The sequence below is a fragment of the Tinamus guttatus genome, unplaced genomic scaffold (genome assembly GCF_059628265.1).
Source record: "Tinamus guttatus ecotype Peru unplaced genomic scaffold, ASM5962826v1 Tinamus_guttatus_pri_ptg000059l, whole genome shotgun sequence".
In the NCBI taxonomy this organism is placed as follows: Eukaryota; Metazoa; Chordata; class Aves; order Tinamiformes; family Tinamidae; genus Tinamus; species Tinamus guttatus.
In genome coordinates, this window is record NW_028288593.1 from 276233 (window position 1) to 303642 (window position 27410).

A 27410-nucleotide genomic window follows, 5' to 3' on the forward strand; every position below is an offset into this window, starting at 1 on the left:
TAACTTTATATATAAATGTTCACTAAGCAGAGCTATGGGATTGAGTCCTGGTGCTCTGCAGAGAGTCCTCCCAATTCCTGCACTCCGTTCCTGCAGAGGATGGTATTGGTAATAGGTAGGATACAGAATCCCCTTCAGGAATCTTAACTCTTTCATGTTCCACCAAACAATAGAAATACTTGAATTAAGTCTTCAAGCTTATTCTACTGAACATTAGTGGCTATCCTTTGTGATAAGGGGCTGTGAAATGGTAGAGTTCTTAAATTTTTTTTTCTTTGGGATTTTTTTTATTTCATGAGACATTTCCCATTGTAAAGTTACTGAAAATGTTAATTGCCTGACATTTTCAATGCATAACATTGAAACAAATTGATTTTTTTTTTTTATGGAGCCAGAGTTTTAAAATGCTTATTATGATCTTCTATGTGACCAGTCTTGGTTTAAATGATGCTTAAATGATGCCCAGTTTGAATGTATGTATTTGGTCTGATTTATTTCTGGAGTGTATTCCTATGAGTTTAATCCAATTGCAGTAAGGATCAAAAGCACTGCAGAAATAATGTGCGGTATAAGGGATCTAGGCTTGTGATTGATTATGGCCTGGAACTGGAAAGCTGTTATCTATCATTAAGCAATTACACAAGATTTTACAACCAGCTTCTGTATACCGTATCAGTTTTATGCAACTTGGCTGGCTATTTCTGTCTAAGCATACATAAATGTTATTTTATTAAACAGAGGAGAAATTTTAGATTTTGTTTGCTTTGGTTGTGGTAGCATATAGGCAAAACTTGCTACCCATTGTCCACATTTTTAATGTTTCTAAAATTACATGCTTGAACTCTGTATGTATTTATTGTGCCATAAATATGTGCTTTAGAGCCTTGTCTAGGGATTAACTGATCAGTTTAAATGATCACAATACTGAAAACTTGCCTATTATTTATGTTTGCAAAGTAGGCTTAACCTACAGTTATTAGGGACCTCCTCGACCAAAACCTTTTCTTTTGTGGTTACCTTGATGTCTCATATGAAATAATTTCATAGCAGAAACATGGTAACACCACCACACAGAAACCTTATTTTGTGTTCTGTTCTCATGACTTTTTGCGGCCACCAGCCCTGCTGGTCCCCAGCTAAGCTGCCTTGCTGTTACTGCTCTTCAAGCAGCAGTGCAAGAAGCATGTCTAGTACTTGAAATGCCCAGCGTGGCCTTGGAGCCTGCACCTGCTTCTGAGCACTGCTGGTTCCCTCTGCGATTCCACCACCTTGTTCCTCTTTGTGATGTTTCAGTTTCCTGCTTGTAAGTGAGGGCTAATAATACTGAACTCTTATAGTATAGTATGAACTCATACAGTGTGCCATACTTGAGTCTAAACTAATGTGGCATTATCAAGGGAGACTTTTTATCTCCCAAGCATGACCATGCTTGAAAATTGATAGTGAATCCTGGGATGGTAAAAATCATTTCTTCGGTGCTTTCTTTTATGATGTTTTCTCCCTAACTACATTTGACTAACTAGTCTTGGAGAACATTTTGGCACAGGGAATAGGAACTAATTTTCTCCAAGGATGATGTGATCATAAGGGAAGGGAGATTATGCTGATCAGATATGCAGAAAATTATATACCTATAACTTGCATTATCTATGCTAAATTAGTTTTAGATTAAGATAAGAACTGAAAATGTGATAACTATTCCCAAGTATACCTATGCATTGATTGGCTGGCCTTTATATATTTACCTTTTAATACACCTTTGGCAGTAGCTGCACTTCATGCGATTTACTGAAAGCAGATCTACTGATCTTCTGTGAATGTGAGGCATTTAATGCATTATGGAATGTTCATCTGCACAATTTCTAAACTGAGATTTAATAAAGTGATCTACTCTAAGGAATTCATTTTCCTAAATCAACATGCACTATCCTATCCTTAAAAATTAAACGCACACCTTCATACTTCAAGTACTAAAAGTAGCCACAGATGGGGCAAAAATAGTTTGTGTCTCATTGACATTTGGAACCCAAATGGAAGATAACACACGAAGCACAGCTTTAAATAGATGTTGACAGTGTTGGCAGTTATGCTGAATATACTGGAAAAAAATATAATATTTGGCTGAAAGTAGCAGAGGTGTTTGAGAAATAGCTGCTCTAAAATATTCTAGTAACTGAAGTTTCCTTAACTGCTTTCCTTACACGTATCTAGCTGCCAAGTTAGCACACTTCTTTTTTTTCAAATAGAAATCAGCTAATTTTCTTCCAGTGGAGTACAACCTACAGTGTACAGAAACCTTTTGTGGTGCTATGTGCTTAAGAAATGCTAAGGAAATGGAAATAAAGCTGACTGTGATCACTTGCTCTGCAATTTGGAGAAACTTGTTGGCTTATCCAGGGAAGAACCTGTCTAAAATTGACAGTCAGTGTGCAGATGTTATATTGACAATAAATATGTCCATCAGTTTAATACCAACATGTCGTAATACTTTTCTCATCAGACAGCTTGTTTGTGTACCATAAACTACCATAAGCTATATATCAACCATTGGGTCCATGAGCATGCAGTCAGGATCAGATCCAAATCCTATGACCGCTAGTGTTACAAGTAGACCAAAAACATATATATCTTTAATTATTTTTAAAAAAGGCTTTTATAGCTTTATGATCATAGAAGGGAGGAACCTCTAGAGCTCATCTAGTCCAACCCCCCTGCACACGCACGTGGCACAGGACTGCGTCCAAGCGAGTTTGGAAGATCTCCAGAGAAGGAGACTCCACAACCTCTCTGGGCAGCCTGTTCCAGTGCTCTGTCACCCTCACTGTTAAGAAATTTTTCCTTAATTTCCTGTGGAACTTCTGATGCTTCAGTTTCTAGCTGTTTCCTCTAGTTCTGTCAGTGGCCACCACTGAAAAGAGACCAGAACCATCCTCCTCACTGCCTCCCTTGAGGTACTTATAGACACTGATCAGGTCCCCTCTCAGCCTTCTCTTCTCCAGGCTGAACAGGCCCAGCTTCCTCAGCCTCTCCTCATAGGGCAGATGTTCCAGGCCCCTGATCATCCTTGTAGCCCTGCGCTGGACTCTCCCCAGCAGCTCCACATCCCTCTTGTACTGTGGAGCCCAGAGCTGGACACAATACTCCAGATGTGGCCTCACCAGGGCTGAGTAGAGGGGCAGGATCAGCTCCCTCAACCTGCTGCAGATGCTCTTCTTAACGCACCCCAGGATCCCATTGGCCTTCTTGGCCACGAGGGCACACTGCTGCCTCATGGTCAACTTGTCATCCACCATGACACCCAGGTCCCTCTCTGCAGAGCTGCTCTCCAGAAGGTCAGTCCCCAGCCTGTACTGGTGTCTGGGGTTATTCCTCCCCAGGTGCAGGACCTTGCACTTGGCCTTGTTGAATTTCATGAGGTTTCTCACTGCCCAGTTGTCCAGTTTGTCCAGGTCCCTCTGGATGGCAGCGCAGCCTTCTGGGTTATCATCTGCTCCTCCCAGTTTCATATCATCAGCAAACTTGCTGAGGCTCCATGAAGGCTCTATGCCTTCATCCAGGTCATTGATGAAAAAATTGAACAGGACTGGACCAAGGACTGACCCTGGGAGACCCTGCTAGCTACAGGCCTCCAACTAGACTCGGCACCGCTGATCACCACCCTCTGAGTTCTGCCATCCAGCCACTTCCTAATCCACCTCACTGTGCACTCATCTATCCCACACTTCCGGAGCTTGCCCAGGAGGATGTTGTGAGGGACGGTGTCAAAAGCCTTGGGGAAGTCAAGATAGACGACATCCACCGCTCTCCCCTCATCTATCCAGCTGGTCATTCCATCATAGAAGGCTATCAGGTTATCAAGCAAGATTCCCCCTTGGTGAATCCATGCTGACTACTCTTGAGCACCGTCTTGTCCTCGTCTTTCCTCATAATGTTGCTTTATCAATTCATCATGCTGATTGAAGGGTTCAGCTCCAGATTTGGTTTTGAATGAGTCTAGCAAAACAAGGTATTATGACTGTTATGAGGAAGAGTTACAGAGGCAGTCATATTTTAGTAACAAGTATACATAAAACGGACGATAAACTAGCAGAGTAAGTGTAAAAATATACTCCCCCAAATATATACTTTTTTTAAAAAGTGAGAATATTCCATATTCATTGGTATCCCCTTCTACTCTGGCTCTCTACTAATTTTAGCTTTTACAGAATTCTAGTGGAATTCAAGATCCTGCGTGAAACATGTATGTAAGTATACACAGCAGAATCTATAGTACGATCTACAGCAATTATCAAGAAACTTAAGCTTTGTACATATTTTAATCATTTAAAGGTTAAAATTTAATGAACTCTTGTCCTTCCACTGTGGAAAAAAAAAAGAAACAAAAAACAAGGAAATTGAAACACAAACATAAGAACTCTTCAAGTTCTATGTTTGGGGGGCTTTTCTACTCTGTAAGGGTACATCTGTTGGGTGCTTTCCTGCCAGTTGGGCTATTCATGAGAAAGCTGGCTAACCCACAATTTATGTTTTTTCTTCTTTGTATTTTTTTCCCCCCACGAGTTGTGCTATAGAATTTGGCTGAGGTGGGAGGACAGTCTGCCTTCCTAGGGAGACAGCAAATCAATGCCAAACCATCTGAAACCAGATTTGTTGCCCAAGAAATTAATTTAGTAGACTACCAAGTGATCCTGCAGTTAATTGTTCTCCACAACCCATAGAAAGCTAACATCTGGATTCATTTTCTAAGCTATGAGAAGACTACGGACTTTGAGCACTTTTTTTTTTTTTTTTAAACATGTGGTGAGGGCAGCTTGTATGAATTTATATTTAGGGCCAGCTGTGAATGTGATGGGTCCGGTCTCAGTCATCTTTGCACACTATCTCTTTTAGAAACTGCAGTAGAAACAAAAGCAAAATATGTTACTTGAATGACCTCCACTGAGTCATAATTCCTCTTAGTGTACAAGCTCAGTCACCTGTTATCATTTATGCTGCTAAAGGCAAACCTTTATGCAATAAGTGAAATGAAAATCAGGACTAATTTGTACACCAGGCTAATTTGAAAGTCAAAGCTCCATCTACTATGATATTCTACCATTTTAGTAATGTTGGGATAAATGATAAGCTAGGCACATGTGATTTATATAAGGCTTCCCTACACTTTGCAATAGAACCTGGGGCTAATCAGTCTCCTTATGTTCACTGTGAATTACACATTACATCCACAGTTCAAATGTGATTGTGTCATACACATTTTGGGAGTAAATGATTAATAGCGTTTAAATATATATATAAGTTTTATGTATTTATTTGACCATTTTTATTTCACATGGAGACCTTTTATCTCTCCAAAAATAATGTTACCAGTGGTATTAATCCTAATAAGTGTAAGAACTCCCCAGAAGAGACAATCATACTCCTTCCCAAGTAAATGAAGGAACCATGATTCCACTTGTATGCAGAAAGTTTCCACACATGACTCCAAGTATTGACTAGGATGATATAAACATGCTGATCAGAAGGAAGAGAACTAGTTCCTCCAAGTGTTTTGCTGACAAGTCCATGTGAAAGTAGCATTGTTCCCTGTTTCAGTATGGAAATGGATTAGTCAAGGCTGCTGTTCGAACTAGCAGAAGAATTAAGTTTTACGAATTAAGTTCATATGGAATTTATTTTTGTGACTAGCCCTCACAAAATCGATATGAGTATAAGCAGTAATTCTGGTAGTGGTGGATGAAGGATTGTGCTCTCAGCTGTTCCTCAGAGCAGATACTTTGCAAATTTTGCCTGTAAAAATCTACTTATTCGTTGCTCTGTAAAACAGCAATAACAGAAATGGGGTAATATGAACGTACTGAATATTAAAATAAAAAGTATTTGAATTTGCTCCAAAATTTAACTTTCTTATTTGCAAAGTACATGATGGACTAGTGAAGGAGAGGGTGTCCAGAAGCAGACTTGCTCTTCTCCTGCCAGGCATGCATTGAATAGCTCTTCTGTTTATAATGCAAGTTGCAGAATACCCGTTTTTAATTTGATCTTTCACCTGTTCACTAATGTTCCCTGATAGGGGAAACACTGAAAGGGAATGCTGTCCATCCTGACCCTGCTCCTTGTTGGAAAATGGTTAATGATACTCAGCCTCACTGTAGATTGCTTCAGGATTTGCTGATGGAAAAGATTGTCTAAAAGTATTACAATATTTCTTTATATACAGATTTGGTACGCTTCCTTTAGTACTCATATTTAGCACCTTAGTTGGTTTTTTTGTGAAGAAACATTAGGTGATTTAAGTAACTCCTTTCAATTACAGTTAAAACTTTCTAATTAGAACCTGTCATCTCCCTTTCTTATTCTAAAACATAAACTTCCTTTTTGTGCCATGCTAACTGCAAGTGTCCGCTTGGAAAATTTACTGGATGATTATTATCTTCACTAACTCTTAATAGGTCACTAAATCTACAGATTACCATGGGCTATTTGGTTTACTGTCCTTAAAAAAAATCAAGATAGCTTGACCACCTGCTGTGCAATTAACATCTCTACTTCCTTAATACTCTGTCATCAAAATATTCTCTCATCTCAACAAAGTATATTCATATCTCATTGAAGTATGATATATTCTCACATGTGCAATACTTCATAAAAATATACTTCAAACTTGTTATTTGGGTGTTTTAATATGCAGATCTCACTAATGCAAATAGAGGGAGAAGTGAACTGACATTTTAAAATTTTATCAAAGGTCTGGAGAGACATGAGCTCTTCTTTAGGAGTTGCTACTTAAGAAAACTTGTTTTAGTGATGCTACATGTAAAAGTACTGAATAACATCCTTATGCTGGTAACATTCAGCATCTCTCAGCTTTGTCAATTTACACCAACTAAAGATCTAGCTCATAATCTTTTTATATGACTATTTCAAATGTTTTATGCAATTATGCAAAATGTTGAATACACTAGGCTGCTTCTTGGTAGTTGTGCACATCTTCTATATTTAGATGCATAAGGACTTGAAGCAGAAAATGCATGGAGAAAAGGGCCAGGGTACAATTTTAATAGGGTTTTACAGGAGAGACTGGAAAGCAGTTCCACATACTGGTTCTCCTTATCTAATGTGTGTGTTTATTTTTTTACTATGGAACATTTTAAACATAATTTTACCTGAAGTTATTTGAAAAGATTTTTTGAACAAATGCTTAAACCAGACTTAAAAGTTAGTTTCCATGCATAAATTACAGATGTAAATTAAATCTATTGATTAAATCATTGTTTAAAATGATAGCTACTTCCAGACACAGAAAGTTGCATCAATTTAATGCACTATTTACAGCTGTACCTTTGGTCAAGCTAAGTAATCTTTATATGGTTATCTTTATATTGCCAAGCAATAGAAAATGATGAGTAGCGGCATGTGTACATTCTATGCTCCTCTCTGGATGACCAATGTAAATATGTGACTACTTGGACTCAGGAGTGTCTGTCCTGAAATCCTGCCAAAATCCTTTGTCTGTCAGCTACCAGCTCTCATTTAATGCAGTAGTTAAGTCAGTAACTTCCGTAATGCTGTACAAAGCTTGTAATCCAGTCTTTAATCTGATTTGCAGCACATGAATAATTTAGCGTGTGTTGGACCACATAACTCATTTGTCTCATACTAATAAGCTGTCAAGTAGGTTCCATTAGTCTTAGGATAAGTACCAGGGTCTTGAACTTGAGTTTTACAGTTTCATGGAGATATTTTCTCTGGAGAAATTTTTTTTTTTTTGTAGATACTATTGAAAATTAAACCCCATTGAGTATTTTGGGAAAACCTTCAGGAATTCAGCCTTTTGAGATATGAAAGGCAGTTCTGTGTTGAAGGTCATTAAAGGAAGTTGGGAATGCTTTGTTCAAAGATATTAAGTACAACCAAAACCTATTTCACTTGAAGTTAGCAGAGGCTTCATTTGTAGCATAAAATTTCTCTTGCAAGAGCTGACCCTGTCCACAATCAACTGATTATATCAGAGAACATCTCCTGAAATGTATCTTATATTTGCCAGAGCGCTAACTGGCATATTTATCCCAACTGGAGCAATAGAATTGGCCTGCTATAAAGGTACACTCTGGTAGCATGTATAAGAAGGTTCTTTAAAATTACGTATGTGAATTTTCCTGTGGCTTACACCTGTGTTCTTGCCCAAACTCCTGCCAATGCCACGCAGTTTGCTTTCTCCCCAGATGTCCATGCTCAAGGTCTTCAACATTCTGCCAGGTGCTGAGAGCTCTGGCTCTGCTAGGTGAACTACTTAACCATGTTCTTGTGTTAAATATTCTCATGTTAAAATAGCCTTGCCTGTTTAAGATCAGATGTCTTTATTGCTTTGCTGGATTAGGGGCAAGCTGCTGCGTTATAACAGATTTAATCTTAGTAGCAAAATACAGAAAACTACTTTTTTTTGTTGTTGTTTTTAAACACTGGAACATAAATGTTTTACAACGCTAGGAATATTATTTAATTTCCTATGTAATGTATGAATTATTATCTTAAAATTATTTTCTTTTGGCAATTTAGAAGAAACTTTTTTTTTTAATGGATGTTACCTGAGGGGGATTCTAGCTACAAATTCAGACATTTCTTTTTCTTGTCATAATACTTAATGCATTATATCGATGCATTATATTTCTTTAAACAGAATGGAATATATTTTCACTTACATAGAAAAATTCTCTCACTTTGCTGTATATTATTACAAATGGCATAAAAAGCTGGATTTTGTCTTTTGGATGATTGATGGTAAAATTATATATATATATATATATAGGGTCTGGGAAAAATAAATTACCACTGTAGTTGAGAAAAGTGTTTATAGCCTGAAAAAACTGCCATTCCCATCAGTAGGCCTGAATTCTTTTCATTAGCAATACAAGTACATGTAGAACTGAGCGTCAACTCACAAATTCCTGTCTGCCTGATAGCAGCTGGATGTTACGGTAGCTTTCAGCTGAGATGCATCTGTTTTGCTGCTGTGATATCTTTTAGGAGTTGAATGTTTTTGAAGTTGAAAACTTTTCTTCCTTCATAGTAGGTAGAAACTTAAAATATAACTTTAATTCGCTTTCAGCAATTTTATTCTGAAAGAGATGATAAACTAGTTTTATGGTTAGATCCTTCCTGCACATATCTTGTCCCTCAGGTTACTGTCAGGAACTGATATGATATATCACATATTTATCCCCCTTTGGCTTCCTAGACCAGTTTCTGGGGTGACTTAGCTTTCAGTGCAAGTCCAGAACGGTGTTCAAACTCCGGATCCACAGGAAGGCTCCTTAACAGCATGTAATAGGTGATAACCAGTTGTCACTCTGTCTTCTGTTTAAAGGGACCCACCCGAGTAGGAAGTGCCATTTCCAATTCTAATACTTCATTATAAATTCTTTAGTTTATGTAGCACTCTTAATGATACAAAAGTGTCTCTGTTCTGTACTTCTACTCTGTCACAAAGATGAGGCTTTTAATGATCCTCAAATTGGTGTCAAACCATGCATAATCATTGCTGTTTTATGCCAGAGACATTCATTCTTTCGCAGTGATGCCTTTTTTAATTTTTCCTTGGAAGTTGTTTTATTTGCAGTGAATAATCTTTGTTTCAGTGATTCAGTGATATTATTCCCAGTTCTTTTCATATCCTGGGCTTCCACACAGACTAGGTGAATGGAATTCATACCAATTGAGACAATTTATTATTTCTGCTTCTAAACACAGCGGAGTATATAACACACAGACGAGGATGCTGTAAAAACAGGCATTCATCCAAGTGCTGCTGATGACTCAATCTGTATTATCAGCTCACAAGGAAAGAAGTCCTTAGGTCCACAGCCCTTTTAGATTGTGTTGAGCTGAAGGGCTCTAACTCATTTCATCAGCAGAATGACTCTGTCTTATTGGCATTCAGTGGAATGAGGATAAGCAGGCAAAGTGATTTCAGCTATGCATATTGAGCCAAACCTGTCTGTATTATGTTATGCAAACACTGAAGAAGATTTTCTTTTGGTAGCACAAATCTTGCCATGAGTTCACTTGTGAGAAGTCTACACCCTGCAAAGGTAAGTAAAGGCCTAAAAGCATTTTAGAAGGATATGTGTGTATGTGTTTGATACTTACATAAACGTGTGGTTCAGTGCAGCGCAGAACTTGAGAGCCTGGTGTAATATTCTACTTTTTCTTTTTTTTTTCAGCAGTCTTAGCTATTTTGTGAGGGAAGTATTTTTGTGTGCTCATACATGTTGTAAATTCTTGTGTCCTTTCCTATTCTTGATCTGATGGAATAATGAAATTTAGCAATTGTACAAAAAAAAAAAAAAAACCCACACAATAAAACTGACTGCAGCAAAAAGAAAAACACCTTTGGTTCTGGAATAGTTGTACATGTGTTACTTTGGCAAGCACGTCTAAACTAAAGGAGGTTACAGGGGAAAAAAATTTCTCATATTTGGAGTTCAGTGAGTTAATGAAGATGGCAAAAGCAGAAATCCTTTCCTAGGCACAGTTTTAGTGAACAGAACAAAAAGGTTTTCTTTACTCTCCTATTGGTCTCAAATTCAGGAACTATCTAAACCTAAATATTTTACCAAGGAGGCAAGTTTTGCTTAACAACAGAACTGCTGTGACTTACTGTGGGTTTAACATGCTACTCAAACCAGAGCAGATGGAAACAAATCTGTAGGATTTCTCTTCTTAAAGATTTTTCCTAACTTGCCTTCCTACTGTCTAATACTGACTATATTTATGTCCCACTGGAGAAGAGTTGTGTTTAGATTCACTTGTGATTGACCATATTCCAGCATTGCTATAGAAAATGGCCAAGAAGTGTGTTTTTTTTTTTTTTTTAAATCCTTTTTATAACTCCTGGCTCCCTTTCTCTACTGAAGCAATTAGCCTGAGCTGACCCCTAGCCAAATGTTCCTGTGGTCAAGTTTCAGCTGCCTTGAGGACAGTCAGCTGTTGTAATTTTTTTCTGGTTTTAGCTCTCTTCCTTCTTGCAAGCTTTAAGAGTTGGGTAAAATGTAGACTATTATTCCTTAGAATAACATGCATTACGGACGCTGAAAAATTTTGTGATGTTAAGCAACAGGGACTTAGTGACATTTGTCTTTCGTCATGTACAGGAGTAGGTGCTGCTGGACGGATATTACTAGACCTTAAAAGATCAGTTTTCTCCTAAAGCTGATAAGAAGCAAGAAGTTGTGTCTGCCAGGTTAATGCTGCAGCCTCTAAACAATGTTGTTCTTGTTGGCAGCGACCTTGCACGAGTGGTTTCTGAGGAATAGCAGTGGACTGTTACAAACAGATATGTGAGAATATTCTGCAGACAGTAGTTGTGTGCTGATGGGGCACATGGTCCTTCAGAGGAATCTTCTCAGAAATTTTCTTCTCTACCACTGAAAGCAGTGTTGTGGTGGTGTAGCTCCTGCTTTGGAACAGATTTTGTCCCTTGAGATGCCTATTTAGTTGCCTTTACGGGGCTGTGGCTGTACAGCATACCCTTGACCTCCAACACGCCTAGAAGTGGTAATCTTCCCTGCAGCTCTGCTGAGCTCTCTGTAGACACAGAAAGGCTGCAAAATCCCCAGTGCTTCACAGCTCTTGCAGATACTATAGATCCCTTTGCCTAGGGAAGATCTTGAATACAAACCCAGCCCATGGGCTCTGGGCTCTGATATGGGCCCTCCTACTTCCTGCCCAAAGGATGATGCGTAGCCTATCTGTATTTTAAAGAATGCTGATGGGTTTTGAGCTCAGTGTTGTCTGTATATTGGCTATATTCAGTCACCTGTTGAATTTTTATCCCACATGACACTTGTCTGGAGAGACACCTCATTGGAGGACTCCAGATTTGGATTTGAACCGAACAACAGCACACTACTGACTTGCCTTGCCATGACGGAGCATTTCTGGTCTTCCGCAGAAGCTGCGCTTATTTCTGTACAGCATTTTACTGAAGAAAATTGAGAGATTAAGCAGGGATTTTGATCAACTTAAGAGGTTAGGAACCTAAGTTCATTCAGTGCCTATTTCATTCAGCGCTAAATGTTTTGGTCAAGGTCTATGACTAAGCAGGAAGCTGAAATGGTCAGCCTAGCCCTGCAAATGCTCTTAATCTCAAGTAAATGGTAGCTGCTGCAGGATGGGCAATCTGTCCTCAACCCTGGCTGCCCATTCCCATGCCTGTGCTGTCCCCACTCTGCTCCCAGGGTGCATCTTTGTGGAGTCATAACGATAAACGAGGTCAGAGAGCAGATTTGTTACAATAAATGTTTGTGGAAGTTTTTTGGCTGTATTAACTTAAACAATTTCCTGATCAAGTTTATTGCGTGTAGGTATGTAAACAAGTCTGTGATCCCAAGCAAAAGAGCGATACTGGAATGGGATTATTTTTGTATGCAGCAATTAAACCTCATTTAAGTTTAAAATGATTGTTGAAGTCTGGAATTTATTTCCAGACTCTTGGGTTAGCACTCTGGCTGTCAAACCACTCTTCCTCGGAGGTAGCTCCCAGTCACAGCAGCAGATAAAGAACAGGATATTCATGTCGTGGATGGCCATATAGTAGAATTGATAGTGTTCTAGTTAACGGAGTTCTTCAGTGTGATGTGCTTCTGAAAGCTGGAACTCTGTTCCCAATGTGCTTTGAATGACTGGTTCTATTAATGATTTTTGTGGAGAAGTCATGTTTTTTTTTCATGCATCTGCTATTAAGCAAGAATAAGCAAGAATAAATAGGAAAGTTTGTAGAAGACTGCTAGGAAACTCAGCAGAGGTTGATGGAGAGAAGTGAAGGGAGAAATGTGGCTAGAAGGAGCCTGGGGCGTGTAGGTATTGCCGTACAGAGAGAGCGCAGAGGGACTGGAGATAAAGTCAGGAAAAGAACATTGTTTTCCTCTTCCACAGATCTGAGCACAAAACTTTAGGGAGACATTTGGGCTGGGAAATTGATGTTTGGGAATATCTGTGCTGAGAGGTAGAGTCTGTTGGAGAAACACATTTTAAGAGAAATTTCTTTGTGCTGTGGAAAACCTCCAGTTGTCCACTGCATGACTGATAGTAGGATATTTACCAGAGCACAGCTCCTTCCTGTCCCAAAAAGCAGTCAGTGCTCGCATGGAAGAGCTGGAGGGAAAGACAACTGCTTGATAGGGTAGAAAGAGCATGAGAAGAGAGGAAGTGACAAATGCAAAATGCATTTCTGTAAGAGAATTACGATTAGGGGACAATAAAATTCCTTTAAATAGGAATACACGTGAGGGTGAGGGGACAATTGACTTAGCTAACAAGAACTTCTTGTACTGGGATGTACCTCACGGTTTGTCAGCATAGCTCCTCTCTGAGGAGCTTTCTTGCAGCCCTGTGCATTCCCACAGCTGCAGCCTTCCCTGCACCTTGATTCAGCTCCACAGACTGCTTCTCTTGGAGCAGTCTCTGTCCCAGATCCTCACTAGCATACATGCAGTCTCACCATACATTTTCCTTCCTTCATGTCCACCTAGAAATAAGGGAGTTGCCCTTGGACAGACCTGTGTCTGCTTGGATGGGGTGAATCCTGTACAGTGCTCATCAGAGACCCAGAGGACCTCCTCCACCTCTCCATACCAAGCAACTCTGCTTCTTTCTGCCATGTACCAACCACATCTGGCTGAAGGGTGTGCGGGAGTCCGGACTGGGAATCCCCAAGGCAGTGAAGGTGTCAAAGCAGATGTGGTGGGATGGTCTCTTGGTTTGTCTCTTCAGGGTCTAGGTTAAACTCTAAAGTGTGATTGAAATAAATTCATCTCGTGTTTTGAAACTTGAAAATTATAGAGCTGTTATGAAAATGTGAAAAATACCTTCTGATTTTCAAGTTTTGTATTAAACAGCATGAACGAGAAATTTGGAGCTTGTTATTATTACATTTTTTTTGCGATGTGAATATGTTCTCTTGGGGTAATAAAATTTAAAAGAGGGAGTTACTTCTTTTACTCTTTTAGTAAATTTAGCGTTTGCAAAATTTTATATACTCAGTGTGTCTGTGACTTGCAGTTGTTGATGAATTTCAGACTTTGCTAACTGTGCTGGGAATCTGTTGTTTAATAACCAGTTCTGACAGCATCGGTTTTGTTAACGCTCATTTAAAGATTGTTGCTCATTAGTGGACTTGGTTATCTGAACACTGCTGATTAAGTCTCCTGTTAGATGAGGAAAGAAAATGTCCAATTAAAAAATAAAAGGAAAAGCACAATTTGTCGTACTTGCAGTAAAATCCCAAAGTGGAACCATGGTTATATCCCTGCAGGGGCTCTCTGAGCTGGGGGGCCAGCGTGCTGGGCAATTTCACATCATGGCATGAGATTTTCAAGCATCATTTCAGTGTTCATGCTTTGTTGGGTGTTTTAACTGTGCTTTTGAAGGTCTTCAGTAATCTCTGTGTTCTCCTAGCACTGTTGTAAACTGTCAGGTAGTAATCCATATTTATGACTGTTTTTTCCTACTACAGATGAGCACTTTTTTTTTTTTTGGTGCAGTTTTGTGCTGAAGGCTGTGCTGCCTTCAAGCTCAGCATAGCGCAGGCTCTTCCCTTCTTTGTTATCAGAGCCAAGTATTAACAGCATGAACAAAACCCTGTCCCTCATACGGAATTGTGGGATGGGCTTGCGGGATGCGTGCTCTGCAAAGAAACAGGGCAGAAGAAAGAAGGTATTTTCTGGGGAGACTTGTGGAAAGGCTCTTGGGCCAGGGGCTCTGTGTGGTGAGATGTATGCATGTGCTTGGGTCCATCGGAAGGTGCCTGCTCAGAAATGGCACCGACTGAAGTTTTCGGTGTGAGCCCCCATCCGTGGCAGCCCCTAAGGACAGGCCAGCAGAGCAGGGATGCTGAGATGCGTCTCGCACGAAGCCAGCGGGGAGCAGAACAGAGGGTTAGTCCAGGTTATTCGAACTCCTGCTGTCTCCTCTGCCTGCTCTCTCTGCTAAGCGAGCGCTGCTCGCTCTGGCGGTGGGTACCCTGCTAGGCATCCAGATGGGTTATCCTGCTCACGGCCTCTTGCTTTCTGGTGTGGGAGCTGCACTGTAAGACTGCATCTCTCCTCTCCTTTTTCCTGCATGGAGTCCTAGTCCCAGGAAGCATTATATGGGGCCTGCAAAGCCAAACACAGTGTTAGGAGAGCGTGACCTGGAAAAGGAATCATAGCTTTGTTCTTTGAGATTATTGCTCTTTCCACATTTTCACATTTACCACACATTTTCACATTTACCCTGATCAAGTCACTGAATTCCATTTTTGAAAGGTTGTTATGGGGAAAGTTTGGTTATTTCTTAGAAGCAAGATAGACTTTGAAAATAATGCTTTTTTTCCTCTACATTTAATGAAATAGTGGCCCATAAGCTGGTCCCATTAAAAAAATATATATACGGTAAAATATTACTCTAGACTCTATTGTCCTAGCCTGTAAGATATTATATGACTTTACAAGGCAATAACCTATAAACTAAATACACTTCTGGTTTAACTCCAGTCAGAAATTTAATAAAACTAAACGGTAGCTTAAATATCATGTAACTGTAATAACAAGTTTATAAAGAAACTCTCTGATTATCTTTTATTATTACAGAACTTAGAGGTATGGATCTTCGGCATCTGTTGTTTACTTTGGCACTGGTCTGTGCAAATGACACTCTCTCTACAAGTGATGGTAAGTTTTATATCTTTTTGCCTCTTTGTGTATATATAGACTTTATATAAAAGTATTTTATATGCATATACAAATACCTTGGTTGCAGTAATCTGAGTGCATCATTTGAAAAATATGTCAGTTATACTTGTTATGAAAATGATGGATTAGACTAAGTGTTGCAGAGATGGCGAATTCAGTAGATGGTGAAGGCACACACAGAGGTTGAGTGAATGTTGGTGTTGTGTATCTAGGTTTTCTGCTCCTGTTGTAGTCTGTCTAGTACCAAGGTTGTGAAAGAACTATATGGGGGTTATTTTTAATAGAAATTTTTTATTTTCCTTAAGTATTTTTAGTGTATTCATATGTTAGAAAAATATTTGAAAGTTAGGAGAAAGCATTTTCAGACCATATGTTTGGGGTCTAAGGCCAGTATAAACAAGCTTCTTAAGAAATGCACTTAAAAATTCTTGAGAAAAAGATAAAATAAGGGATTGGAAAAGAACCTCTTGCTTCAACCAGTCAGATTCCTTTGAGTACCCAGTAGAAACCTTTTTATATGGTTCGTTCAAATTCTGAATACATATCCTGCAGTGGTTTTGATTCAAAAGATCTGCTCAGCTTTTGCGTCCACTGACTTTTGCATCTCCTGGCTTTCCACAGTGCTTCCCTTCTCATCTCTCTCGTCCTCAGTTCTTCCATTTTAACTGAATGCAGGCTGGAAGGTAATCCCTGTGACTGAGCTGTCTCTGCTGCTTTTTGTTTTTGCAGCCAGCAATAATTTACAAGTCTTTTGTATGTTCTAGAGGCCTGACTTGAGTCTGCTTGATCCTTTTAAGCTGATCTTTTGCTATTTGAGAACCCATATTAGCTTTGGTAGGAGTTTTGTATTGGTCTAGACACATCTGCTTATGCTGGTTATGACCTGCTCCTGCAAACCAAAGCAGCCTACCTGGTCTGCTCTGTCTTGTTGGCGTCTTTGGAGAGAACGCTAGCGGTTTTCTGTAGTGACTAACTTCTAATGAACATGTTGTTTCTTCTCCCAGAGCTACCAAACCAGCTGCCCTAGAGCAGTTTCTTGAGCAGGTGCCCTCCTGACTAGCTAACTGAGAACAGTGTTAGCAGAGGATGTCAGAGGGGGCAGTCTGATATGTAATTTTGGGAAAAGGGGAGTGAAGCTTCCACAACAAACTAAATTTATTTTGCATCATTTGACTTCTGAGTTGGTTAAAAGAAGACGAAGTTTCAGAAAGGAATTTGCTGAATAAAACTATGTATTCCCTTTTTTTGTGCACCAGTCCCTTTATTTAGACCCATGGGTTGAAATAAAATCATAGGTTGAAATAAAATTTGCAAATTCTTCCTTAATCCTGTTAAAATATGGAAAGTCAGTATTTCTCAGTGAAATGTGATACTTGTACCACCTTCTATTCATTGCCTCTTACAGAATGGTCAATAGAAAAAAAAACAAATGTGGTCTGACTTGATCTCCTTTCCCCCTCCAAATACAAAAATAATCCCTGCTCCTCTGCAGTCTGCTGGACCAACTGATTTTTCAGTTGAGGCTTAGGAACATAGGGCATAAGAGGCTTCTTGGATCTTTGGCAGATGAAGTATGGTCCAAATCTCCAAAGTTCTGTGAAAAGTTTCTGCTAACTGTAAAAAAAAGCACAAGCATAATGCCACCTTTTGCCCGCTCATATATGCACCCACCAAATATTTAACTTCCATGAGCTTACTTTGAGAATCGAAATACTGGAAGAACACTTGGATTATGTACTTGTGCTTAAATCCAAGACACAAGACTAAATATCTACATCCTAATCTGCCCTATTTTTACAGAACTGTTCATGTGAACTGAACAGAGCATTAACGCTTTACGAGTAAGTTCTAAATTTTAAAGAGCATTTAAGGTTGTAGCCCTTTGAGAGTGCGGGAGCTGGTCCACTAGGAAAATGAGACCAAGAAGGGTAACTTGAATGGGGGTATTGGAGATAACAGCATGGCAGAACAGCCGTGTGTCATTCTTGCATGATTTAGGACAATGTTTTTAGCCAGTATCGCCTTGCTCTTTTTTTCCATGTGTGTGTGCCTATATACACAAAAAGTTCTCATGAATGTCCAGCCCAACCCATTACTGCGTCACGAATCCTGAGGATTTTGCAGAGCTCGGCCGAGCACAATCTTCCTACATACTTAAATGAAATGTGCAGCAGAGGAGCCGCATCTGCAGTGCCAGAGCTCCCTAGCAAATCCACTTCATTAAGCAGGGTTTTTCTGCAACAGCACAATACAAAATTACAGCTAGCTGCTAATCTTACACATCACTGACACTGTGTTATATTGACTTGTACATGGAGGGATCCACAGAAAAGCTGCACACTTTTATATCCTGAAAGTGAAGCTTATGTGCAGCTTTACAAGCGTCTGTGCTCTGAGCTGGCTGTGTGCATTGGGGTCAGATCCACCCTTGGCACGCAGTGAAATCCCATACGTGTTTCCTCCTGGCAGGAAAGAGAGTGTGAGGCCAGCAGTTGGCTGGAGAACCGCAAAACGTTCAAGACGAAGATATTGGACATTTAGTCACTCATTTGCTGTCTCCAGGCTGGTGCCAGTTCTGCTGGAGTCTTTCTGTTGATTTAGCTAGTTTTCGTACTTGCCTTTTCCTAAGAGCCTAGGTTGCCAGCTCCTTAAACAGGGCTATGGCTACAATGACCTGACTGCGGTGCCTGCCATCTGAGAGGTGAGGCTAAATGTGGCCAAGCATGTCTGCTGCAGAAGTTCTCCATGCATAATTCAGAGTGCAGCAGTCACCAAAATTCAGGCTCCTGACAAAATAGGTTGCTTTGAAGATGAGGAATTACTTGCTTCTGAAACTACTATAGCTTTATTTTTAAGTAATGAAGTACATGCACAAGGGACAGTACCGATTCATAAATAGGCTAGTGACTTCTATGCAATAACAGTCATGGTTCAGGAAAAAATAAAGGTTTATATGTATGTACACACATACTGTTTCTGTTTGAGATACTTGCATTAGTGTACCTGTGGTATTTCAAATATATATTCCAGCATATATCTTGTAATTTTGTTTTAAGATATCTGATAACATGGGGAGGGAAAGAGAGTGCTCCAGGCACAAGTTGCAGAAAGCATAGGAAGCAAGAATAAGTTTTGTCTGCTTGTTGCTTCTCCACAACTGACCATCACAGGTCAGATGAGGACATAGAGGAGTAAACTGGGAAATATTCCCAGTTAATAAAACAATACATAAGCTCATGCAGTTCCAAAACTAATTTCTTCCCCACTGAAAAGAAGCAGTAAGCATCTTATATCATTTTTGATACTAGAACAACTAGAACTATTCATTCCAGAATATTAAAGCTTTGCTCATTCAGTCTCTGAAACAGGTTTAGAGAGGAACTCATGTTTAATACTAGCACAGTACTTTTGAGTGACCTGGTTTTGCACAGTGATATTCTAGGAGAGATGAGCCTGAATTTACATTTTATTTAAACTGATTCCAGAATGTATTTTTTTAATCACAGCTTTGTTTTGGGATACTTTTGCTATTGTTTTTTGTTTGTTTGTTTTAATTCTTCTATGAAGGTGTTAAGCTCAAATGCTATACTTGCCTCATTTTTATACATAAAATACCATTAATTATTTCCCCTTATGAGACACATGAAATCTAATTTTTATTTCCAGCAAAACTGCCTTTTGTTAGGCTGGTATCTGGTGTCTTATTGTTATTGGACACTTTGCATGCATTTCATATCCAGATGAAACCATCTAAATTTAGGTGTGTGTCAGGTGTTAGAGCTCCCAATTACACATCCAAGGACTGAATCCCTTGTCCGTGCAAAGGGATTTATTGTCATTGGAGACTCCCCTAGTTACCCGAGACATCTGCATGGGGCTGACGGAGATTACAGAGGATCCCTGGGGGATGAGCATCCTTCTGGAACGGCAGCTTAAAGCCAGGCTTCCTGAGCATGGTGTTTAGACAGCTAAATGAACATCAGCAGCTCAACTGCTTTTTTATGTCTCAGGAAATACATTGTCTAAATCCCTACTGACGTCATGGGAACATAGACACCTTCAAGTGAGGTGCATCTGTCTGTGAATCCCATGGAGATGCTCCGGGTATCCAAAATACCTGCATGAGACTTGTACATGGGGCCTACTATGGGAGATCCATAGCAGCAGTTGAAGGGCAGGCAGAATACCCTAAGTAATTTGGCATAGTTATAGAAGTTTAGGCAATTGAATTTTGCTCTGGATTGCATATAGAGAGAGCTAATTGCAGGTCTCTTCATTTTGAACTGAGTTTCACCTTTATAGTCATCTGCATATGTTATGGTGCATAATTCTGCATGCTTTCTGCTGGATGGATGGTAATATAGCTGCTCAGTACACTGTTGGTCTGTGGTCAAGGTGAGGGGTCTTGTTATGTGGCTAGGCCAGTTAACAGCTCTCAGCATGAAATTCAGTAGCAGGCCGACGTTTTCTAAAGGTAGGGATTTCACTTTCCTGACACTTTGAGGAATTCTTAGCCAGAGCAGTGAGGTGTCTTTGAACTGCAGCATATTCTCCACTGAGAATCAAGTACCTACACAAAGTGAACTGCCACATTGCTTGTCCCTAAACTAATATATTTTTTGTCTTTTTTTAACTGATCGTACATTTTAAAGACTCATATTAAAAATCGTATGTTTGACTATAATTTATGTGTGAGCATTTATATTTAAATTTCCCCCGAAGTTAGATTAATGGAAACTCTGACAAGCCAGAGGGAGATTTTTTGCATTTCTCTATACAAGCCATGAGGAGAGACTAACGAGTTTCACTTTCAGGGATCCTGTAATACACAGTTCTGCCCATACTGGCAAGTCTCTACACAGGGTAAGGCCATGCACTGATACTTGGTGTCAACAAAGGAATGCTGCTACCTAGGATCTCTTTTCTCTTGGGATTTGCAAATCTCTATATTCAGCACTATATTCAGAGTTTGTGTACATTTACGTTGAGCTCATGTTGAGCTGAAGCATCGTAAATTGAAAAAAAATTATTATATTTAAGCTATGTTTTCAGTCAGTATCACCTTGATAAGTGTTTGTCAGAATGATGATTCTCATTACTAGTAATTTTACCTATCTATCTCATAGTTTTATGGCGTGTGTACATGATCCCTGTTGTAGGAACATGAGAGGAGCTGATTTTTCTCTGTTGGTTCTTTGAGATTCTGATTGGAGAGCAATCCCAGATAGAATTAAACATTTAAGATGTTCCATACAATTTCTACAAGGCTCTTTTCAACTATTACTCCTTTAGGATCAAGATAATGAAAATACCAAGATAATGTGTCTATGCTCACCAAATAAATGAGAATTTTGCAGCCTTTAGAGATTATATTTAGATGTGTTATGATTTTTTTATTATTTCAGAAGCCTTTTTGGATGTTTGAATCATAAATTTTATTATTCTTAATAACTATATAATAAAGAGGAATGGTTTTAAACTATGTCCAAGGTGGTGTAACAGTCATAATACTGCAAGTGGAAGCTAACTGTGAATCAGAGGTGTTTATAACTCGCTAGCTTGGTGCACCTTATTGGAGGGTCACAGGCTTCCCATAAAGATTTTTGCTGTAGCTAGATCACTGTCTTTTGTGTTAAGATAAATACTGCATTACAGATGCCTAAAACATAAACCGGGGTCCTTGCTGGGATATTATTTGATATATTTGTGTATTTTAGGAGAGTATATGTTGGGAGCAGGCAGTCAGAAGATTTATTGAATGAACTTTAATATTTGATACTTTTTCTGACCTTCAAACCTTCTAGTCTTCACCTGGAACGTAATCAATAAGTGTCACAATTTGTTTATCTTTTGCATGGGATAAGAACCATAGTAAGCGCATAACATCTTGCATCTGATATAGCAGTGGAAGGATTCTTAAATGAATTCTTAAATGGGTTCTTAAATTCTCTTATAAAGAGATTTTTTAAGTTGAGAGACTCATTTCCAAACTAAATTCCTAAAAGAGATCTATTAGATTGTACAGATCATAGAACAATAGTTTTTTTATTATTATTTGTGGAAATTTGTTTTGAATTTTAAGAGGAGGAACGTTTTCTCATTTTAAGATGTGGTGTTGGATGTTATAAAGGAGTTTAAATAGATGACAGATACCTTGGGAATTATCTTGCAGACTGTCAGACAGGTGGCTTTGTGCTTTCATAGTGCCATTCATGTTGATGGGACTGGTCACATGGGTAGAAGTGTGCTTAGAAATAAGTACTTGTTGTTGATGCAGAGGTGAGGTTGTGTTTTGATTTCAAAACCAGTTGGTCTTGGGACTGGCAAACTGTTCCTTGCCATGGGTCTCACTTTCTGTGTGGGAGATGAACTTGTCCATCTGTTCATTGAGTTGGAAGATAACCAGGACATTGCTGCCTGGCCTGAAACATTCAAAAACTGAAAGAACAGGATCTGGGTGGTAGTTTTGATTGAAGATGTGTCTTCTGTTCTAGACAAACTAGAATTTTATAAATCTAATTTATAAAGCAATTATAAATTCTAGCAATCAGTACAGTGACAAGCTAGTTATCATACATATACGGTATTTTTTTATTTGTAATGACTTATTCGATCATCAGGAAGACTTGATTTTTTTGCATAGATTTAACTATCCTAATATTGTTAGAAAGTGCCAAAAGATGAATGAGAAAGGGCACAATCTTTCCTTAGATTAATCTGCAATATCTTGCCTCCTTTTGGTAACAGGTGGTAGTCATCATAATAGATCATAGAGCATAATCTGCTATTTCTTCTTGTTGGTTTTCTCTTCTTAATTCTTCTAATTGGAATAATTTTTGCAGTTGTGTGCTGCTGTATTATCATGGAGTACAAGCCAAAGCAGAGAGTTACCATTAAACCCCGGGAAGTCCATAGTTGGTATCAGCTTAGTACATCTTATTTTACGTGCACTGTGGCAGAGTTGTTGAGAATATAGATTTAAAAGCTTGTATCTACAAGCAAAGCCTTTTAAGCAGTGTCCTTATTTCCAGAAGTATAAGTAGCTCCAAGCAAGAAAAACGTTCTTTGTACAGTAGAAACTGCTGTAGAAGCCATTCCAGGAACAAGGATCAGAAAGCTTGGCACGGGGAAGTGTAAATTATACCACTCTGATCTGGTTAAACCATTTTTGCTGGAAGGAAGATTCATTTTGGCAGAGATAAAAATAATATTTCCATCATCACTTTCCATTGCGATTAGGCATGGCTTTGATAGCTATCACAAAATTTTGAGGCAAAGCCTTGAATTTTGAATCGGTGCACATCTGAGTTGCTTTTACCACTTCCTAGCTAGCACAGTATGTTTCAAATAAGCCCCTTGTCCGGGCCAAAGTGACAGTATGCATGATCTCACACGGAGAAGGAAGAAGTCCACGCTGTATTTGTTCTGTGTTGGCATTGTTGCACAAAACTAACAGGAAAAGATATGGGGTTTTTAGGAGTGGAAAGGTACTTGCTACATTTGAGCTGCAGACAGACCTCTCTTTTGTAAAGAGGAAAGAAAAAGGGAAAGGAAAGGAAGAGCACAGAAGAGAATGGAAGGGAAGAGAAGAGAAGGGAACAGAAGAGCCTACTGCTGAAGTTTTCAAATATAGTAGACTTTAGAAACACATATTCAAACTTGCAAGTGAGCAGCTCCAGTGGTTAAAATGCTGACTCGTGGTGCCAGAGATTGTCTCCTATGTCCTCTTCACCAAACCACATCTGACTCTAGCTTTTACTAATGAAAGTTTCAGGCCCTAGGATATCTTTGCCTGCAAGACTGCCAAGCGGCACTTTAGGAGCAATCAGCTTCAGTCAGACACCCTGTGAAATAACGTACATGCCATGGTTTTTCCATCCAACTATCTCTTATGTCTTTGTCTCTTTAACATTACAGCCATTGTGTAGACTTCCTTTACTGCTGCTTAACTGCCATATTTTCTTCTCTCTTTTAAGCACAGCCTCACCAATTTGTCATCCTCTGATTGCTGGTTTTGAGGTTGTTTGCCAAAATGAGCCCCACCTCTGTATTTAGTGGGAGCAGTAGTCCGCTGCTGAAGTTGATCCTTTTGCCTCTCGGCAAGGTTCGCCATCCCAGCGCACGCCTTGCGTGTCCTCCTGTGAACCGGCACCGCTCCTCCTTCTCCAGCAACCAGCCACACGCAAAACTGCGGCGCTTGGGGTTGCTTTTGGTGGAGGAGCTGCAGGGCCCCTGGGTACCGAGCAGGTCAGGGGGGCTGCACCTCACTTCAAGTAAGAAGCAACTTCAATGCTTTAGAGTTGATCAGGTGCTTAAGTTGCCCTGTGAAGAGGGACAGACTATTTCTGTTAGTATCATATATTCTACAGAGAATGAGTGAATATCTGATATTTTCAGTCTATAATCTTTTATAATTGCTTCTGTCAAGGCAATGATCAAAGCACATGAGCTTAATCCAGTCTAAGTGAGATGACCTCTGTGCACCAAGAGTTGGAAATACCTGGTTGTCCTGTTCAGAGATGTGCAGTTCCCTCAAATGACAATACTTGTGTCTCCATGTCTAGAATTTGATCCAAAATTTCGCTTACTAGAGTTATTCTTCTCCCAAATTACAGCCATCAGAAGCAATGTGCTTCTGTTTACAGTTGTCACCACTTACGCTAAAATCCCAGTTTCTGTGCAGCTAAGCTAACTTCAAAGAAAAACTTCTGTTCACACAGGCATTTAAGTCTGTGTTTTTAAGGAGGAAGAATAGATGATGAATGTAGCAAAAATATGCCCAGCAGTTTCTTAGAGCTATCTAGGAAGTTGGCAGATCAGAAAATTCCTGGTTATTTCTTTTTACTTTAACTTTTGTTTCGGTATTTTAAATATAGTTGTATAGTTCATGTGATTTTAAGCATTTTGTACAGTATTAGCCAAAAGACCTGAGTTAATGAACTGACTGAACAAAAAGGGGAGGAAAAGCAGTTCAAACAAATTAACAGTAATCTGTATTATAAATGCATATTGCATGAGTTGTAATGGATTATTCTATGCAATGGAGCGCATGCATAACAGATTGCTTTCAGTACTGTAACAGGAAAAAGTAAATGTTGTTATTGTACATTTCATGCATGCAATAAAATGGCCCTGGGAAACAAAAACATTTCAACAATTATACAGTTACTGTGCAGTAACTTACCCTGCCTGATTTTAAATACAGCAGATTTTCAGAACCAAGAGAGTCCCTAGAAAAATCACAACTTTTCTTTCCATGCTGTGCTCTTCAAAAGTCACAATCAGAATTACATTTGGAAAAGAAAAAAATGTGAGGAGAAGAAAACACACATCTGAACTTTTTCTTTTGTGTGACTGCGAATTGGAGAAGCATCTTTGACCAAAAGGTGGTTCCTACCGCCGCAGATAAAGGAGCACCTGTTTGACACCTCAACATGATTTCAGCACTGGTCAGTGCTCCATTCAGGCACTCCAAGGGATCAGAAGAGAAATATTTTTAAGTAGGAGTTCACAAAGTATAATCCCTGAATTGCATGGAGTGATTGACAGCTTTACACTGGTGACCACCATCAGCTGAAACAGATATTATTCAGGCTTGGGGCAATTCCAGCACTCTTGGATACTTAGGGAGCTGGAGCCATCAGCCTTTTGGGGGATGGATTGGTCCAGCCTTGCAGAATTTGTGGGCAAACCATCCCGTTCCTCATCTGGTTGTTTCAAACCTTGACAACCTCCCCTGCCTCTCCAGTTACTCTTTGTAGCAGTAGAAGTGCAGTGGTACTGTACTTAGGATGATTACCTGGTTCCAGGGATGCTGGAAAGGGGACCGGGAAAGACAAAGTGGTTGGGAGCTGGTCCACTGAGCAGTCCTCCATGAACAGACTCCAGCACGGGCCCCTCTCTTCCCTTGGGGAATAAAACTGCCCAGTTTAAGCTAGGATAAATGTGGTATTTGGAACCTGATCCAAGTCATTTTTCTTTTGAAAAGTATTTAGTATTTATCACCAATGTTGCCTCAATGTCTCAAAAAAAAAAAAAGTATCAACAATGGAAAATGGTTGATCGGGCTGTAGCATGTGGATTTGCAGACAGTCACTGATATAACGCTGTAGCAAAGGTTCTTTAAAAGATGCCAGGGGATGGAGCGGGAGGTTTTTCATGGGTTAACAATTGATTTAAAGGTGACATCAAGGAATAAATGGTCAGTCTCTGCAACAAAAACATATCCAAAAGAATGTTTCCATTCTTCCGTCAAAACAAACAGAAATTAAAGAGACAAGCTTTGCAGCTTGGAAAGCTCAGTCGTGGGACGTGACAGAAATCCCTGCAGTCTTGCCTGGTGCCAGGAAGGTGAAAGAGGAGGATGTGAGCACAGGGCCGCCATTTGGGAGCCTGCTTGGACTCCTGCGTGTGTGTGTACAAAAGCTCCGTGTTGTTACTGCTAAAATGATGGGGGGCAGTTTGACTGGAGAAATGCAACAGTTCCGCCCTGCTGGGAAAGTTTAGCTCTTGTGAGTTCTCCCAATTACCCAGAAGATATCATGGAAACTTGTTGAAAGGAAATACATTTATCCTTTATTTGGTCTAGGGTTTTGTTTGTTTATTATTCCCCTAGCAATGTGTATTCTTGGCTTTAGAGATGGGGCTGACACAGAAAATTTACGGGCAAGTCTGAAAACTCTCTTGGATCAAGAGTTTACATTTGAATCCATATGTGCCAGAACCCTGTGTTTTTCCCTCGGTAAGCGCAGAGTAACCAGAGCTGCAGCAGGCCCGGCTCGTGGGCACCACTTGCAGTGTGTTTCTTCCAAGAGGCCCTGAGCATTTGACCCAGACCCAGACCCCCAGCAAAATGGGGATAACTACAGGGGCTTTTAAAAACTACAAAAGCAACAACATGTGCAAAGTGCAATTATGTCATTTTAGCTTCTGAATTTAGGTGTTTCCTCTCCATCACGGAAACACAAAGCAAATACTTGATTTGTCTTTGAACAGGTGATTGCAAGCATTAGGGAAGTGACTGAAGTGACTGTTAGGTAGTAACTATAAATGTTAAAATTGTTTATTATTTGCTGTAACTGATTAAATAGCTAATAATAATTATAGCTTTCAATGAAAATGGTGATGATAATTAGAGTTAGTGTTTAGGCTTTAATTCAAACCATGTGTTTTAATCTGTTTGTATATATCCTGCATTCATCTTTGCTTGCAATGAGATATTCTTCTGGAAGATATAAGTAATTATTACAGGAATGGAAATTATTAGTGGTACACGGTTTGGCAAGTAAAAAATGCCTTTTTAAGTTCTTAACATCTATTTTAGAAGACTTCTACAACGGAAGTGGTTGAGGGTAGAAAATAATTCAGAAGAGTTTTCTGTCATAGACTTCATGTTGAATATTTGGGGTCAATGCAAATAGGGTGTTTGGAAGAATAGGCCTCCGGTCTTATTGTTCTGTACCATTAAATAAGTTTATATTCATAGGGCAAAGGAAAATATTCTTGAGTAATCTATAAAAGAGGTGTTCAAAATAGATGAACAATGAGGAAAAATGCTACTGTATATTTAGACAACATTATTTTGCACTGGACTGTTTCGTTCTTGGATCTATTCTTCAGTGGGTTTGTGAGGGTTGTTCAGTCTAGCTAACTGATGTAGTTAGCTTTGACCATAATTGCTTC

General features: G+C 39.4%; 1 protein-coding gene across 1 annotated transcript in view; it reads left to right on the top strand.

Annotated features, from left to right (window-relative positions):
* The first annotated feature begins 15625 nt into the window (after positions 1 to 15625).
* The window catches only part of GHR (growth hormone receptor), a 61512-nt gene continuing 49727 nt past the window's right edge, over positions 15626 to 27410 (top strand). The window contains exon 1 of the mRNA XM_088540307.1: positions 15626 to 15707. Within this exon, the coding sequence (XP_088396433.1) occupies positions 15638 to 15707 (70 nt within the window). The 5' untranslated portion in view covers positions 15626 to 15637. The remainder of the gene's footprint in view (positions 15708 to 27410) is intronic.